The sequence below is a fragment of the Macaca nemestrina genome, chromosome 5 (assembly GCF_043159975.1).
Source record: "Macaca nemestrina isolate mMacNem1 chromosome 5, mMacNem.hap1, whole genome shotgun sequence".
Classification (NCBI taxonomy): domain Eukaryota; kingdom Metazoa; phylum Chordata; class Mammalia; order Primates; family Cercopithecidae; genus Macaca; species Macaca nemestrina.
Window position 1 is genome coordinate 98,791,767 of NC_092129.1, and position 18,820 is coordinate 98,810,586.

At 36.9% G+C, this 18,820-nt stretch overlaps 1 protein-coding gene across 2 annotated transcripts in view; it reads left to right on the forward strand.

Moving 5' to 3' along the window:
- Positions 1-18,820, forward strand: part of LOC105496272 (arginyl-tRNA synthetase 2, mitochondrial) — a 73,277-nt gene that overhangs the window by 49,213 nt on the left and 5,244 nt on the right. For both annotated transcript variants that reach the window (XM_011766529.3, XM_071096750.1), the window contains 6 exons: positions 6,840-6,998; positions 8,454-8,560; positions 13,396-13,491; positions 16,848-16,908; positions 18,134-18,210; positions 18,679-18,803. In XM_011766529.3, coding sequence (XP_011764831.2) covers positions 6,840-6,998; positions 8,454-8,560; positions 13,396-13,491; positions 16,848-16,908; positions 18,134-18,210; positions 18,679-18,803 — 625 coding nt within the window. The remainder of the gene's footprint in view (positions 1-6,839; positions 6,999-8,453; positions 8,561-13,395; positions 13,492-16,847; positions 16,909-18,133; positions 18,211-18,678; positions 18,804-18,820) is intronic.

Sequence of the window (18,820 nt, forward strand, 5' to 3'; positions counted from 1 at the left end):
GGTGTGAGCCACTGCACCCGGCCCATATTCCAGTTCTTAAAGACCCTTTAAAGGTTTGCCATTTTCCCCTGAGTCCATGCCAATACTGCACTCTAAATGACTGCATTTTGATTTGTCATGTTAACCAAAAGATTTCTCCTCTCTTTCCCATTAAGAGTTTTATTGATAGGCAGGAATTTAAAAATTAATAATTCTTCATGGTTGTCTATAAATAAAGCATGTTCCCTTAGTGCCTGGAGTTTTTACTGTATTTATTTATTTATTTTTACACTTGAATAATTTTACCTCAAGCTTAACCTTTCATGAGATCCAGGCCCAAAGATGTTATATGTGAAAATGTTTATTTAAAAATAGAATGCTTGTTCCCCAGTGCCACAAAGAAATAGCACTTGAGCATAAATTTAATTCTCTCAGCAAGGCCATTTTTACTCTGCAGAAAGGGTACACTCGCCAGCAGTTATGCCACGAGAGTACACTGAACAAAGGAGACAGGGTCATTTATAACTTGATACGTCCACCCTACTGCTGTATCCAGTTTCCATTGGCTGGAATGGGACCTCACATTCTGTATTTGTCCCGATTGGCTAGCGACTTAGAACTTTTCAAGAGGCAAAGGCAGAGGAGAACAAAGGAAGGAGGAAGTTACTTGTGGAATGCTGAGAAAGGTAAAAACACCTCCAAATAAGGAAGAGGAACAGGCTATCACCTAATGCTTGCTTGGACCATTGTAAGCATGCCAGGGTAGATATTTAGACTAAACTGTGGGAGCTAAGAACACAAAGTATATTGATTTCTTTATTACGGCTAGCAGATATTTAAGAATGTTAGCACAGGTGTTTGAATATATTTTACTTCCAAGAGAAGTCACTATTTGTCCTTAATTAGACAGGGAAGAAAGTGTCTTTGAAGAGGAACCTCTACTTCACTTTTTACACAGAGATACCCCATGATGCAGAAAATACACATACCTGCTTAGAGACCTTGTGTCATTGATTTAGAGTGCAGCATGACATGTGAGAGTTACTCTTTCTATCTTTCTTCTGCCCCACCTCAAAAGATTTTATTTAATCTTGCAAGTAGTAAACCTTTGTCTTCTATGACATTTTATTTTTATCATTTATTTATTTATTTAAGACAGGATCTTACTCTGTTGCCCAGCCTGGAATATAGTGGCACAGTCACGGCTCACTGCAGCCTTGACCTCCCAGGCTCAGGTGGTTCTCCCACCTCGGCAACCCAAGTAGCTGGGACTACAGGCACACACCAGCACACCCGACTAATTTTTTGATTTTTGATTATTTGTAGAGACAGGGTCTCCCTATGTTGCCCAGGCTGGTCTCGAACTCCTGGGCTCAAGCAATCCTCTACCTCAAACTCCCAAAGTGCTGGGATTATAGGTGTGAGCCACCACATCCAGCCTATTTCATTTTTTAAATAGCAATAGGGTCTTGCCATGTTGTCCAGGCAAGTCTCAAACTCCTGGCTTCAAGTGATCCTCCCACCTCAACCTCCCAAAGTATTGCGATTACAGGCATGAGCCACTGTGCCTGGCCCTACATAAGTATAGGTTTTGTGGGGTTTTTTCGCCATTTTGTGGAGGCGAAGTCTCAATATGTTGCCGAGGCTGTGCAATGTTTTAAATATTTCAGGAAAATCTGTTTTCAAACTCCACAGAAACCTAAGAGTATGTTCCTTTCTATGCAGTTTAATATAATTTCCTGCCTTTAGAGACTCAAAAATAGTGGAAGATTAACATCTGTGTCAGAGGTTATTTACTGATGGGTACATTTATGGAAGGCATAAGGGCAACAAGGTACTTCTGTGAATAACTAAAAAGTCGAATAATAATTGTGTTGCTTTCATTAGTGTTCTTTAGCCTAATAGATTCACCAGGAAACTGCATTTAAAGACAAGAGAAGGCAAGTCAGATACACCCACTTTGCTATTTGTAACAGACGACAAGACCATTAAAGTACTCACTTGCTCTTTTCCTTCTCCTTTTGCAGGACAGAAAACATGCAAAGCCTAAAATGGCAGCCTACAGGTTATTATATATTTATGCGAATTTTGTAGACTCAGTTTGCATTTTAAAATTACATTTGTCACTTTGGATTACTTTCAAAAACAACTGTTAGCATAAATGAGGAATTTTTTTGAGCTTTAAGCAAATGTTAATAAATGATGTTATTCTGTTTCTAAAAGAAAATAGCATAGGTGGTAATACAGAGGCTCTGCCACATGATTATTTCTGGTCACCAGAATAGGTGACCAGAAAGTCAGAAATACTGATTCTAAGCTTGGAAAGTGCTTGGTGTATTGGTAAATAATGTTGGTTGATATTCGAAGGAAAACTTTAAGACGATCTGCATTTATTCTTTCTTATTTGTGAAAATCTGTTTTCTCAAAGCTTTGGTCGAACACTTGTTTTTTTCCTTATCGAGTTGTAGTTAGTAGTGAGTTCTCTGAGAGGAAGGACCATGTCTTCGTTATCTTCCTTATCCACAACCCTGAATACTATGGCTTGCAGTAAATGCCTGAATGAATTTGCTCTTATAGTTCTCTTTTGCCCCCTTCTCTAATTATATGTAAGTTGTGGAATATAAAATGTATTGTTTTTCCAGGAAATAAATAACTATTATAGGATACACTAATTACCATTTATCAGAATTGAACTTACTTTGTTAACACAGTTTACTGCGGAGGAAACCACGGGCCAAACCCAGGATTCTGGCACAGGTAGTCTGGCTCCTGAGTGCTCTATGCAGTGAATGCCCACACACCCCCACTATAGAATGGCTTTATGAGCCATTGATTTCCATTGGTTTAATTATGTATATAGAATTTTCCTATCTTTCATCCCCTGAGTTGCTATACCAGGGACACAATTTGTAGTTGAGTTTTGGCACTTTCAACCTTCTGGCATATTTGTTTGACTTTGGCAGAGGCCATCCAGTAGCAGATTTTATGGCCTGCCTTCCTCTAAACTGCACTGTGATCAGTATTCTCTAAATTGCACTATAATCAGTATTAGTATATTCAGTTTCTCAGCTAGCTTGGAAATGATATTATATGATAGTTGCAGAATTTCTTTGATGAAAATATTTAACACCCACAGTCATTTATTGCATTTCCATTTTGGTGCAGATGTTTCACTACTGGTTTTTCTCTGTACCTTATAGCATTTTTTTCCCATGACATCTAGCTGTTTTGTATATGGACCTAGGATTTTGTTGGCCAGCATTTGAAACTTTAATTATTCTAATTTTTTTTTTTTTCCAGTTACAAAGCAGGGAAGTAGTTTTGTTATAGTTCCCTCTTACCTTGTAAATTGGCTGTTAAATAACTAATTTTTTTTTATTTAGAATTCACATTAGTGATTCAGGAAAATATTTGCAGTAAGCTTTAGACAACATATCAAAAAGCCTTTCCACTTAATTGAAAAGTAATTTCTTTTTTCTTTCGTGATGGAGTCTTGTTCTGTATTTTTAGTGGAGATGAATTAGCTCAATTAGTTATTTTTTTACCTACCACATTTTGGCTTTATTGTTAACTGTTTAAAATATTGATATATTCAGTTTTAATTATGTGAACTCATTTGAATGTCTTTAATTTTTCATTTCATACTAGGAATCAACTAGCAGCTAAGAAATTTCTGATCAAGGCATGAAACAGCATTAAACAGTGAAGTTGTTTGTTCAAATTATAATCATGATTATTTTTACATATTCTTTTCTAAACAACGAGGTAAAAATTCAATGCATTTTAAGATGACATAAATATATTAAAACAGGGTCTGTGGTTTCTAAGTTTTGCTAACCATCCTTAGCAGTTATTGTCAGTATTTCTAAGACAAGCATGACTATAAGTGGGGTTAGAGCCCCACATCAAGGAGTTGAACTGTGCCCATGTGGCTGATGGTATTCTAGGATCAAATGTAAAGGGATAAGAAAGGTTTATCCTACTACTTTTAATTTTTGTGCTTAGTTCTTTATATTTGGGCAGATCAGCCCAAGAGCTTGCTGTAATTATCTCTGTTAAATTCAAAATAAATTTTTACACTTTTTGGCAGGCCCAACATCTAGAAATAGGGAAAAGGGAATAATTTTTTTTAAGGAAGTCTAAGACATTTAGTTTATTCCCTAATGGAAACACAACTGGTTTTTGTGTTTTCTTTTAAAAGAAAAATTGTGTTTCCATCCTCAAAAACTTTACTAAGCCATGCTGTCTTATTATCAAGCCCAAATTTAAAATTGCCTTTTTATCTCATTGTGTCTAAATCTAGCCTTAAAAGGAAGATATCTTCAAAATGCGTACTTGCCAAGGGTAAAAAAGGTTCATGCTAACTGTATAGTTTTATATTGTGCATTTATAGGTATATCGAGAAGTGCTTATTAAAGCTCTTCTCTTTGATAGTGTCAGTTGATTTTCACTAATGTTTGTTTTATAACTACATATTGCAGAAATACTAAGAATATTCACATGTTTTAAGGGCTTTTTGATTTAATTATTTTTATTTTTTAAGAAAGAGAAGATTCTGGTGAAGTTTTTTCTAAAATAGTCTTATCAGTAGCTTGAATGCATAATAGATTTTTAAATGTTTGGTTATTTGAGTTTAAAGTCCTAGATTTAAAAACAAAGAAAACTTCACCCTGGAGAAAGGCTTTATGGAAAAAAAAAAACTAAAGTCTTTTGTGAAAATAAGGACATTTTGCAATGTTTGCTTATAACTTGTGTGTACATGTACATATGTGTGTGAGATAGAATCGAAAACCATATGTGAATATATATTTATGTTTTTAACATCTGTATACTGGACTGTTAAGCAGTTGGCAATGGCTGGGTCATTCAAAAATCAAGAAGTCTGCAGTTTACTATCTTATGGGGACCCTCTTTGTTTTCCCACACCTTACCAAAATCTTCTTTGTTTTCTAACTGACATTGTACATATTATTCTGGACTTACTAATAGGACTATGTAAACGTCACCTTTTTATGAGATGTGTCAGGTATCCCAAGGCCACCCCTCTCCCCGATTCAGTGATTCACTTGGAGGACTCACAGAACTCAGCATAGCCTTACTTGTGGCTATGATTTATTACAGTGAAGGGATACAAAGCAAAATCACAGAGGGAAGAGGCACATACGGGGTAAAGTCCAGAGGAAACCAGACTTTCCAAACTCCCAGATTTTCCCAGTGGAGTCACACAAGGTACACATACTTCTAGCAGCAGATTTTGAGAGTACATATGAAATGTCCACTGGCAAAGTTCATTAGATACCCTATATCCAAGGTTTTTGTTGGGAGTTGGTCATGTAGGTACCCTCTGCTTAGAATGTCCTAAATCCCAAACTCCCAGAAGGAAAGCAGAAGTTCAGCCTAAGCTGTATTGTTTGCACACACAGTTTAGGCACAGTGACCACTTTTATCAGTTAAGTTGGTGGAAACATTCCCAAAAATCTAAGTTAATAGATGCCAGCCGGTGGCCAACCTTGCAAGCAGGATGTTTTAAATATAACAGTATCAGGCCTGCTATGTTAACTCTTTTCTAGGGGGAAAAAAAAAAGATAATTTTAACTTTTATTTAGCAGTATTTATTTATTTAAGTCTGTCATTCCAGTAATTAACATAAATCATTTATGAAAGGTGAAACTTTATTACCTTGAGAGATGTTTAATGCCCTGTCCCGTTTGTTGGTAGTATCTAGTGGGTATAAGCCAATGTGTCCTCCAGCAATAAAATCATTTTTTCTATCCAAATACTACTGTCTGGATATTTTGATAATAACACTATAAGAGTTTAGAAGCCTTATTTTTTCATAGTTTACTCACCAATTTTTATTGCTTTCATGAGACTTTAATAGCTTTCTGAGAATAACGTGATAGTAAAGTTATTGATGTTTCAACCTGCAAGTGAGTTACAATTTGTAAATAAAATATTTGTAGTCCATATGTATAACTTCAGTACTACTTGAACTGTAATATTAGTATTTTAATGTCATTTATTAACATTATATTTTGGAGACTGGAAAATGATTGAAACTACATTGGGAACCCAGATTCCTAGAGCTGGAAGAGTAAGCCTGAGCCCTTAATAAGCCATCAACTCCACCCTAGTCCTTGCCTGGGTATGGAACTAAACCAGCTAAGACAGGTGATGCAAAATAAAACTCCGGAAGAGGCGCTCCACACAGTTTTTAGGATCCTAAGTTTAGAGTATAATTATACTAACTATCTAAAAGCTGTCTTTTTTAACAAGATCACCTATTTTATTGGTCTTTACACAGTAAGCTGTTTAGAGAACAGTTTTAAAATATTCGATTAAAACAAATGCTAAATCATCCTTTAGCTGTTTTCTTTGCCAGATCGAGCCATCCTACTTTATTCAACCTTTCTCAGTGAAGTTACAGGATAATAATATGGCGTTTCGAAAAAAACAGAAGAAATGCCAGCGTAGTCTTAAATAGATATTCTTACCCTGGGGGTCTGCGGATTTGGACGGAAAGAAAAAATTATACTTTATTTTCCCTAACCTGTCTCAGAAATTGAGTATTTTCCTCCATTACTATATCACAAATTAATTTTCGGCTATTTGGTTATTTCAAAGTAATTCTTTTCTTTGTAACCCTGTGTATTTTATGAATTTAGAAACATTTTGAGAAGGGGTCAGTAGGCTTCACCAAGGGCCCATGGCAAAAAAGAAAAGTTACACTCTGTAATGTAACTTTTTCAATGAGAATTCTCAGAATGTGCTTTTTTGCTTTCTTTCTGTGTTAGAGATAACAGTGACTGGTTATATACTTCATTTAATGTACTTCATTTAATGTACTATTGTACCTTTAGGTTTATGTACAAGTTAATAAAGAAGCAGCAGATGATAAAAGTGTAGCAAAATCAGCACAGGAGTTCTTCCAACGATTGGAACTGGGCGATGTGCAAGCACTTTCACTGTGGCAAAAATTTCGGGACTTAAGCATTGAAGAGTACGTTCGTGTTTACAAGGTACTGGTTGACCCTCCCTTCTGCTTTCCCATGATGCGGTGCAGCTCTTGGCTGTAACCTGCATAGTAAAGTTGCTTGTGTTTTAATAATAGATCTGTAGATGAATTTAAAATTAGGACTCAAATTTTGTTTTTTGGGCTGAAAGAACTGCAAAATAATCCTAAACCAGTATCAGGTGATATTCTCATACTTCATTTTTATCTGGCTTTTCTGTTCTAGCATTCCTTCACTTTTTCGTATTTATTTTTTATTTTATTTTTTTTATTTATTTATTTTTTTTTTTTTTGAGACGGAGTCTTGCTCTGTAGCCCGGGCTGGAGTGCAGTGGCCAGATCTCAGCTCACTGCAAGCTCCGCCTCCCGGGTTTATGCCATTCTCCTGCCTCAGCCTCCCGAGTAGCTGCGACTACAGGCGCCCGCCACCTCGCCCGGCTAGTTTTTTTTTTTTTGTATTTTTAGTAGAGACGGGGTTTCACCGTGTTAGCCAGGATGGTCTCGATCTCCTGACCTCGTGATCCGCCCGTCTCGGCCTCCCAAAGTGCTGGGATTACAGGCTTGAGCCACCGTGCCCGGCCTCGAATTTATTTTTTGTTCTTTCATTTCCTTAAACCGGTATATGATAGTTAATAAATTCATTTAATAAACATTTGGTGGGTAGGGGATAATACAACAGCAAACAGAAGAGGAAAACCCTTGTTCTCGTGGACCTTACATTCTAGCCTAGAGACAGAGCACAAACTAAACAAATTAAAGATAAAACAAGAAACAACTATTTTTTTATTAGATGGTGTTAGATGCTAGCTGGGGAGATCAGGTATGGAGTCTTTAGGTGGAATGAGGAGAATTTTGTAAAGAAGCCCATGTGACTGGAGTAAGTAAGCAAGATGAATGACAGGAGAAGGTTGAAGAGCTAGTAGCATATGGGGCATAATTCTAGGATTTCTCTAGGGCTATCCATTGCTTTTTGTGGTGATGGGAATCTTCTGTATCTGTGGCCGTCTCCTTCAGTAGCCACCAACCACATGTGGCCTGAAGTGTGAATAGTGTGACAGAACTAAATTCTCAATTTTGCTTAATTCCAGTTTAACAGTTTGTCACTTGGGCCTAGTGATTACTGTATTGCACAGCACAGTACCACTGTGAGGACTTGACTGGTATAGTGGAAACTATTAGGAGGTTTGAGGAGAGGAGTGATTTTTTTTAAACAAAAATAAAGAGACAGGTCCTCACCATCTTGCCCAGGCTGGTCTTGAACTCCCGGGTGCAAGTGATCCTCCTGCCTCAGCCTCCTAAAGTGCTGGGATTATGGGCATGAGCCACCACACTCAGCCCTTGATTTAATTTTTATTGTGTTCATGTGTATGACAGGTGGTAGAGCATCCTTAATTTTGCCTTAGGGTAAGAATAGGAGATTCAATTAACATTTCTTTGTCTTTTTGTTTCTGAACTCTTTTAGCGTCTGGGAGTATATTTTGATGAATATTCAGGAGAATCATTTTATCGTGAAAAATCTCAAGAAGTCTTAAAGTTGCTGGAGAGTAAAGGACTCCTACTGAAAACAATGTATGATCAGGTTCCTGTTCTTTAGTAAAATTATTTGTTCTTTGAAATTGTTATTGATGTATCCTTTGAGTAAGGACAACAGAATGCAGTGTGCAGCTTTCTTGGGATCTTTTATAGTGCTTTTTCCTGTTCAGAGTACTTTCCCACATTCTGTATTTTGCTGCCATAGCAAAAGCTGTTAAGGTTTGGAGAAACGATGTTACTTGTTTTTTTTATAAAGATGGGAACTGAAGCACAGAAAATACAAGTGACCTTCCTAAGGTCATATAACCTAATAATGGTATAACTGAAAAAAGGAAATAAATCTTACTATCTTCTGACTCAGTTTTACCTTTTAAAAGAAATCCCTGCCTTTTCAAAAAATATTTAAGGCAGCATGTGAAAATAAGTATACTATAACAGGCTTATAAATGAGGAAAATGATGAAAACAGGAAGTAGAGGCAGGAAAAGTAATATGAAGTCAGAGATGATGTTAGCATATCCCTCCTGGAATTCTATTTCCTTGCTTATGGTAGGTGTTTTTCTTTAAAAAAAAGTTGTGATTGATGAATGACACATTGTATATATTTATGGTGCACAACATGATTTGATGTTTATATGCATACTGTGAAATGTTTAAATCAAGCTAATTAACATATCCATCACCTTTACATACTTACCTATGATGAGAACATTTAAAATCTCTGTTAGCAGTTTTCCAATGTACTATGCATTATTGTTAATTATACTCACAATGCTGTACAATAGATCTCCCGAACTTACTCCTGTTTAACTTTGTAGCCTTTAACCAACATCTCCCCATTCCCTGCCCTTGGTAACCTCCATTCTACTTCTCTGCTTCTATGATTGGAATTTTTTAGATTCCACATATGAGACTATACAGTATTTGTTTTCTGTGCATCGTTTATTTCACTGAGCATAATGTCCTTTCAGTTTATCCATGTTATCACAAATGACAGGATTTCCTTTTTTTTAAGGCTGCATATTACCTGTTGTATATTTTAAAGTCCACTCATCTGTTAAGGTTAATTCACATCTTGGCTATTGTGAATAATGTTACAATAACTATGGTAGGGCAGATTTCACTTGGACATACTGATTTCATTTTCTTTGGATGTATACCCAGATGTGAGTTTGCTGGATCATATATATGGAGGTTCTGTTTTCAGTTTTTTGAGGAACCTCCACGTTGTTTTCCATAATGGCTATACTAACATTCCCACCACTAGTATACAAGGGTTCCCTTTTATCCACATCATTACCAACGTTCATCTTTTTTTTTTTTTTTTTTGATAAAAACCATCTTAACAAATGTGAAGAAATATCTTATTGTGGATTGTGGTTTTAATTTTGCGTTTCCCTGATGATTAGTGATGTTCAGCACATTTTCATATACTTGTTAGCCTTTTGTTTGCCTTCTTTTGAGAAATGTCTATACGAGTCTTTGGCCCACGTTTTTGTTTTTCTTTTTTTTTTTTTTTAAGTTCCCGGGCATGTGTACAGGATGTGCAGATTTGTTGCATAGGTAAATGTGTGCCATGGTGATTTGCTATTTGCTGCACCTATCAGCCCATCACCTATTAAGCCCAGCATCCATTAGCTATTTTTCCTGATGCTCTCCCACCCCCCATCCCACAACAGGCCCCAGTGTGTGTTCTTTCCTTCCTTATGTCTCTGTGTTCACGTTGTTCAGCTCCCACTTATAAGTGAGAACATACCGTATTTGGTTTTCTGTTCCTGCATTAGTTTGCTGAGGATAATGGCTTCTTTGGCACACTTTTTAATTGGGTTTTTTTTGGTGGTGGTGTTGGTTTGGTTTAGTTTTTTGTTTTTGTTTTTCCATTGAGTTGAGTTCCTTATATATTTTCATATTAACCTCTTATCAGATACATGTTTTCCACATATTTTCTTTCATGCTCTAGGTTGTCTCTTCACTTTGTTGATTGTTTTCTTTGCTGTGCAGAAGCTTTTTTAGTTTTATGCAATCCCATCTGTGTATTTTTGCTTTTGTTGCCTATGTTTGAGGACTACCTCCAAGAAATCTTGGTGCCAAGACTTCAGTATTTTCCTCTAATAGTTCTACAGCTCAGGTCTTAGATTTGTCTTTAATCCACTTTGAGTTGAGTTTTGTACATGGTGAGAGATAAGGATCTAGTTTCATTCTTCTGCATATGGATATCCAGTTTTCCCAATGTCATTTATTGAAGAGACTGTCCTTTTCTTTTTATTTTTTTGAGACAGGGTCTCGCTCTGTTGCCAAACTGGAATGCAGTGGCATGATCTTGGCTCAGTGCAACCTCTGCCTCCCGGGTTTAAGCGATTCTCCTGCCTCAGTCTCCCAAGTAGCTGGGATTACAAGCACACGCCACCACACCCAGCTAATTTTTGTATTCCCCCAAAGTGCTAGGATTACAGGCGTGAGCCGCCACACCTGGCCAAGACTGTCCCTTTCTTACTGTGTTATTTTGGCACCTTTGTCAAAAATCAGTTGACCTGGCTGGGCACGGTGGGTCACGCCTGTAATCCCAGCAATTTGGGAGGCCGAGATGGGCAGATCACCTGAGGTCGGGAGTTCGATACCAGCCTGACCAACATGAAGAAACCCCATCTCTACTAAAAATACAAAAATTAGCTGGGTGTGGTGGCACATGCCTATAATCCCAGCTACTTGGGAGGCTCAGGCAGGAGAATCATTTGAACCCAGGAGGCAGAGGTTGTGGTGAGCCGAGATCAAGCCATTGTACTCCAGCCTGGGCAATAAGAGCGAAATTCCATCTCAAAAAAAGAAAAAAAAAATCAGTTGACCATAAATGTGTGAATTTGTATCTAGGCTCTCTATTCTATTCCATTGGTCTCTATGTTTTTGTCTGGTATGATGCTGTTTTGATTACTATAGTTTGTAGTAGATGTTGAGATTAGGTAGTGCGATGCCTCCAGCTTTGTTGTTGTTGTTGGAGACAGGGTCTGGCTTTGTCATCCTGGCTGTGGTACATTGGTGCTTTCTTGGCTCACTACAACCTCCACCTCCAGGTTCAAGCTATTCTCCTGCCTTAGCCTCCCAAATAGTTGGGATTACAGGCATGTGCCACCACACTCAGCTGATTGATTTTTGTATTTGTTAGTAGAGATGGAGTTTCACCATGTTGCCCAGGCTGGTCTTGAACTCTTGGCTTCAAGTGATCCACCTGCCTTGGCCTTCCAAAGTGCTAGGATTATAGACGTGAGCCACCATAGCTGGCCCAGCTTTATTCTTTTTGCTCAATGTTGCTTTGGGTATTTGGGGGTTTTTTGTGGTTCCATATAAATTTTATGATTTATTTTTCTATTTCTGTGAAAAATGCCATTGGAATTTTGGTAGGGATTGCATTGAATCTGTAGATTGCTTTTGGTGGTATGGACATTTTTAAAATATTGATTTTTCCAATCCAGTAATACAGGATATCTTTCCATTTATCTGTGTTTTGATTTCTTTCATCAGTGTTACATAGTTTTCAGTGTACAGATATTTTACCTCCTTGGTTAAATTTATTCCTATTTTGGTTTTGTTGACGTTATTATAAATGGAATTTTTTTTTTTTTAATTTCTTTTTCAGATAGTTTGTTGTTGTGTATAGAAATGCTACTGATTTTTGGCCAGGCGCGGTGGCTCACGCCTGTAATCCCAGCACTTTGGGAAGCCGAGGTATGTGGATCACATGAGGTCGGGAGTTCGAGACCAGCCCGGCCAACATAGTGAAAACCCATCTCTACTAAAAACACAAAAATTAGCGGCTCGTGGTGGCGCATGCCTAATTCCAGCTACTTGGGAGGCTGAGGCAGGAGAATTGCTTGAACCTAGGAGGCGGAGGTTGCAATGAGCTGAGATCGTGCCACTGCACCACTCCAGTCTCGGCAACAAAGAGAGACTCCATCTCAAAAAAAAAAAAAAAAAAAAGGCTACTGATTTTTGTATGTTGATTTTCTATACTGCAACTTTACAAAATTCATTTATTAATTCTAACAGTTTTTTGGCAGAATCTTCAGGGTTTTCTACTTATAAGATCATATTCAGAGTTTTCTATTTATAAGATCATATTGAAAAAAAAATCATATTACCTGCAGAGACAATTTAACTTCTTTTCCAATTTGGATACGTTTTATTTTTGTTTCTTGCCTAATTGTTTTCTAATTTAGCTTTTAGCTCCCCGTCAGCTAAACAAAGAAATACCAGTGAAAGAAGCCCAGACGTCTATAATGTAGAGACAAACCAATTGCTTAAGAGACATGTCACTTTTCATAGTACCAAAGCAAAATTTCTCCTGTCATATTTATAAGGAAGATGTGAAACGTAGTTAATAGCATCCTCAGTAATGTCCCTAAGGAAAATTTTTAGATTATCATATGCAGATGCCAAAGTTTGGTCATACAGGAAAGACAAAAATCTGTAGTTTTAATACTTGGGTACTTTTGTGGCATGTTAAAAATTAGCCCAATATTGAATGTTGTTATACCGTGAATTAGAAGGAAAATGTGTGACATTTCATAGTTACGATGCAGCTGCATCTCATTTTTCAACTGGGTATATTAAAGATTTTATTTCTGAGTACCTTATCCGGAACTACAGATTTAAAAGCTAAGATAACCAAATATTAATTACATCATACCCATTCGTAAGAGATTCTTGGTCATATTCTTGTTTTTTACCATTATTGGTTAAAGCTTGAATTGGCATTGCTTATTGCAACTTGGGTAATAAAAATAGCTTCTGGTTTGCTGAAGATAATGTTTTAGATATTACAGTTTTAAAGGTCTGAATTTATTATGTTGCTTCAAAGTTACCTTTTTGCATTTCTAGAAAAGGAACGGCTGTTGTAGATCTCTCTGGGAATGGCGACTCCTCCTCAATTTGTACTGTAATGCGAAGTGATGGTACTTCTCTCTATGCAACCAGGTTTGTAGCCTCTGTGAAGGTAAACATTTGGTTCTAAATCTGTTGCTTTCAGATGAAAAACTATTTACAATTAATTATGCATTATCGAACTCCACAGCTGACGACGTTATTCTATAAGCTGTAAAACTGAAGTACTTCATAATCAACTAAAAGTATTTTACAATGGCATGTTGGCAGGAAATGTATACTAAAAGATGACCACATTAGCTCAGGGGTTTCCTCATGCTGTAAAGAACATCTTACATGCACATAAATACCAGACCTCATTGGGATTTGGTAAAGCAGGCTGAGGGAGAAGGCAGCCATGTCACATTTTTTTTCCATCCGTCTCCGTGACTGACCTTTGTGGAAGGGCCAATCTCTGTTCATCAGTAAGAAGTGGGTTTATCAAGCACTCTTATTTCTGGGACAAAGCTAATAGGAAAGAGAAGCACTGGTGGCAAAAGTGTCTCCCAGGCCAGAATTTTATATTAGGTCACAAATCACTTTTGTAACATAAAGTCATGATATTTTGTTGTTGTTATATTAACTACCGTAATTTGTTCCAAACAAATTATGTACCTTAACACCTGTACTTTAAGCAACCAATCAAGTCTCTTAATTTTCACTTAGGAAATTCATCTCTTACCTTCTATTACTTTTCGACATTTCCCTTTACCAATTCTATGCAATTGGGATTAGGAAATGAGAAGAGCTTGTATATCTAAGAGGTACATTGTTTTTCTAGATAAGCAAATATGTATATTAGACAAGTTTTTTGTATCAACTAATTATTGCTAGACAGATTAAATAAACCCTTGCACAGTAGTTGTAAGAAGTATCCATTGAGAACAGAGGCTCTGTAAGTATTCGGGTCTGGTTAGTGTCTTTTGGGCTATCATTAGGTCTCAATTTTTCCAACACCTATATTTTTCTTTGGAAAAAGAAACATCCCATCAGAAAAGGGGCCCTATGACATGAGATCTCTGTAACTATCCTGATTTGGTGTTTTTTCAGGCTGTCATTAGATGTAGACTTTTCTGTGTATTTACCTTAACACCTGTACTTTCTTTTTTCTTTGAAAATAATTGTCTTTTTGCCACTTATTGAAATGTTAGATTTTTCGCTTCGCTTTATTGTCAGTTGCTTCTGCCTTCTAGTGGGTTTCTTATAGAATACTTTTGTGTGGGGGTTGTAAATCAAAGTTGTTATAGCAGACAAAAGTGCAGGAGAATACTGAAAAGCGCAGAGTGTGAGGCTGGAGACCTGGGACTGTCGTTTAATTCTCTGGGCCATGATTCTCTACTTTGTGAAAGGAGAGATCTGGATTAAATGACCTGGCACTTCTTTTGGCTTTGAAATTCAGTTTCTACAAATTCAACCTAGAAATTGTTCTTATTCTTTTGTGTTTTTTCATTGGATCAAAAAGTTTCCCTTTGTTTTGTCCTTGTCTCAAACCAAAAAAAGGTAACACAAGTGTCTATTTGTGACATCATTTTTGTGATAATCTGTTATACAAGTTTCTCGACATTTTTAAAATTATAATCCCTCCAAGCAACCTTTTCAGCCATATTTTTCCTAATTGCCAATTCTCATGAAATTTTATCCCACACATTTTCTGTATCTCTGTATATATTGTATGCATATCTGTGGTTTATGCATGAAGAATAAGATTTTTTGTTGGCCAACTGTAGTGGCTCACGCCTGTAATCTTAGAACTTTGGGAAGCCAAAGCAGGAGGATCACTTGAGGCCAGAAGTTTGAAACCAGCCTAGGCAATATAATGAGACCCATCTCTACAAAAAATATGCAGTGGCTCTTGCCTGTATTCTCAGCACTTTGGGAGGACGAGGAGGGTGGATCATCTGAGGTCAGGAGTTCAAAACCAGCCTGGCCAACATGATGAGACCCTGTCTCTACTAAAAACACAAAAATTAGCCAGTTTTTGCCTCCATTGAGAATGCATGCTCTTTGCAATGTCAGGATCATGAGATAGGTACTAATGACATTTTAATGATCCCTAACATTTCAAAAGATCGAGGAATGTTTTCAGTCTTTCCAGTATCATATGCTGTTAATCAAAAATAGCTCTAATTTTAAACTTTAATACTTCATAATCCTCGACTTGAAATTTTGGTTTATTTTTCATTATTTCATATGCCAACTAGATACTTGTATCTAATCAGAGATAAAAGAGAAATTCTGTCAAAGGACTTTATGGCCTTTTTTTTTTTTTTTTTTTTTTTGGAGACAGAGTCTTGCTCTGTCGCTCAGGTTGGAGTGCAGTGGCACGATCTCGGCTCACGGTAGACTCCACCTCCCACCTCCTAGGTTCAAGCGATTCTCCTGCCTCAGCCTCCTGAATACCTGGGATTACAGGTGTGCGCCACCCCGCCCAGCTAATTTTTGTATTTTTAGTAGAGACAGGGTTTTACCTGTTGGTCAGGCTGGTCTCGAACTCCTGACCTCAAGTGATGCTCCCACCTTGGCCTCCCAAAGTGCTGGGATTACAGGCATGAGCCACCGCACCCGGCCGACTTTATGGTCTTTTAAATGCATTAGAAGGTATTCCCCTGACTGACCCAAGACTTTGAAAGTCCTTAGTAATACTAATAGGAGAGTATCTAGACAATACCTGTTTACTACATCATCTATATTTTAAATATGTTTGTTAAGAGAATATATTGCAGAGAAGTAACGGGTGATTCTTTTTAGTAGAGACTTAATCATAAAACATTTACCTACAAGATGCTTCACCCAGAGCTATTTTAGTTGTTATTACTACATATTGTAGAACTTTTATATATTAATTTTATTTATTTATATTTATTTTAGGTTTTACTTTTGCCAGTGTTTTTATTGTTGTTTTCCCCAAACCTATTTTTATCATTTTATATCAAAATGTGGTATTTGGGCCGGGCGCGGTGGCTCAAGCCTGTAATCCCAGCACTTTGGGAGGCCGAGACGGGCGGATCATGAGGTCAGGAGATCGAGACCATCCTGGCTAATACGGTGAAACCCCGTCTCTACTAAAAAATACAAAAAACTAGCCGGGCGAAGTGGCGGGTGCCTGTAGTCCCAGCTACTCGGGAGGCTGAGGCAGGAGAATGGCGTGAACCCGAGAGGAGGAGCTTGCAGTGAGCTGAGATCCGGCCACTGCACTCCAGCCTGGGTGACAGAGCAAGATTCCGTCTCAAAAAAAAAAAAAAAAAAAAAAAAAAATGTGGTATTTGAATTGTCTTAAGTGTGGTTGGAATTCCTCAGGCTGTGGGATAATTTAAGTTCTTAATTAGAAAATGGTCATTGCTATTAAATAGGTAAAATCAATTATTACCCAGATCTGCTTAGTAACTCTTGGTTTATGGCCACTTTTTCAGAGATCTTGCAGCTGCTATAGATCGAATGGACAAGTATAATTTTGATACAATGATATATGTGGTAAGTAATCAGAACAAAAAGTTACGATCTCTAACTCATGAAAATTACAGAGGTAGAAATTGGATGCCATGTTGAAAACCTATGGAAAACTAATTATGTAAAACTACAGAGAGAAGTCAACATTAAGTATGTTTAAAGTGTGCAACTTCTATTTAAAAGTTTAAACACTTAAAAATGAAAAAGTTTACATTGCTTCATAGTAAGAAAAAATTACCTGAATCAGTAAAATAGTTATGTGAAATTAATATATACAGATCACCATAATGCAAAGTTTTTTTGTTTTTTAGTTTTCAATTCTGAATTGGGGTCAACAGTTGTTTTTAAATAACTTTATTTTGAAGTAATTCAATACTCACAAGAAGTTTCAAAATAGTACAGTGTTTCCCCCCAAAGATAGTATATAACCATAGTACTTTTATCAATATCAGGAAATTAACATTGATAGAGACCTTACTGAAATTTCGCCAGCTTTTACATGTACTCTCCTGTAGATGTTTGTGTGGGTATGGTTTTATGAGACTTTATCACATGTATAGATTCATGTAACCATCACCACATTCAGAATATAGAACTGTTCCATCACAAAACAAACTCCCTCGTGGTCAACCACTTAATAATCACACCTTCACCCAATCCTAACCCCTGGCAGCCAGTGCTCTGTTCTTCAGCACAATTTTGTCACTTTAAGAATGTTGTATAAATGGAATTATACAATATGTAACTTTTGAGATTGGCTTTTTTCACTCAATATAATGAATGCCCTGGAGAACTATCCAGGCTGTCCTGTGTGTCAGTAGTTCGTTCCTTTTATTGCTGAGTGGTATTCTAGTATCTTTTCCTCCTTTCGTTACTTACCATGTGAAACCTTCCTTTTCACTTAGAAGAAAAGTTGCCATCAAATATTTATTTAGAGCTGAACTTTGGTCTCAGAGACTAGGGTCATAATAGCCAAGAGGGCAGAAATTTAAATGGAATACTCAGAAGGTTGAAGTTCACATTTCCTACTGACTTGGTGGAGTGCTACGGCTCATATTCCCCTCCCTTGTAGAGCACTTCACTTAGACACTCTTCTTGTGGCATCCTCTTTGTGTTTACTTAAAATGTATCGATTGACAATGACTTTAGTGTGTCAAACCTCAAATATCTTAATTTGATTCAAGTCCAACCTATTTTTGTACATTAATTTGTCACTGTTCTTTTATTTTACATATGTTTTCTTCCCAAGACAGATAAAGGACAAAAAAAGCATTTTCAACAAGTATTCCAAATGCTGAAGATCATGGGATATGACTGGGCAGAAAGGTAATGTCTGCATGGTTCTTAATTGTCTGTGCAGGGTCAGCTGAGCCTGAAAATGTACCTAGTGGTTAAAAGTTTTTCATTCAAATTTCAATTCTTTGTTTCAAGATATTAGTATGGAAAAGTAGATTTGATTTTTGTATTATGTCTTGGTTATAATAATTTCCACCTTACAAACATTTAATAACTGTATTTTTATTAGTTATCTGCTCTCCGTGGCTTAGTTTTCAAAATTCTTAATCCACATTTCCCTTTTCTCCTAAAGGCAACTAGTAGTTTAATCACATGCTATTGATTATAAAGTGAAGATGTGCTTAATGTCCTTTGTAGCATACAAATCACATCAATTTCATTTTATTAATTTTTAAAAACTCTGAGGGTTAAAGTTCAAACCACTCTCTGAAAGGTGTTATATGCTTTCAGCAGCAGCTCTTGTTTAGCTTTCAGTTAACTAGATGCCCACTCTTTTAGGTGCCAGCATGTGCCCTTTGGAGTAGTGCAGGGAATGAAGACTCGAAGAGGAGATGTCACTTTCCTGGAAGATGTTTTAAATGAGATTCAATTAAGGATGCTACAGAACATGGCTTCAATTAAGAGTGAATTCAGTTTTTTC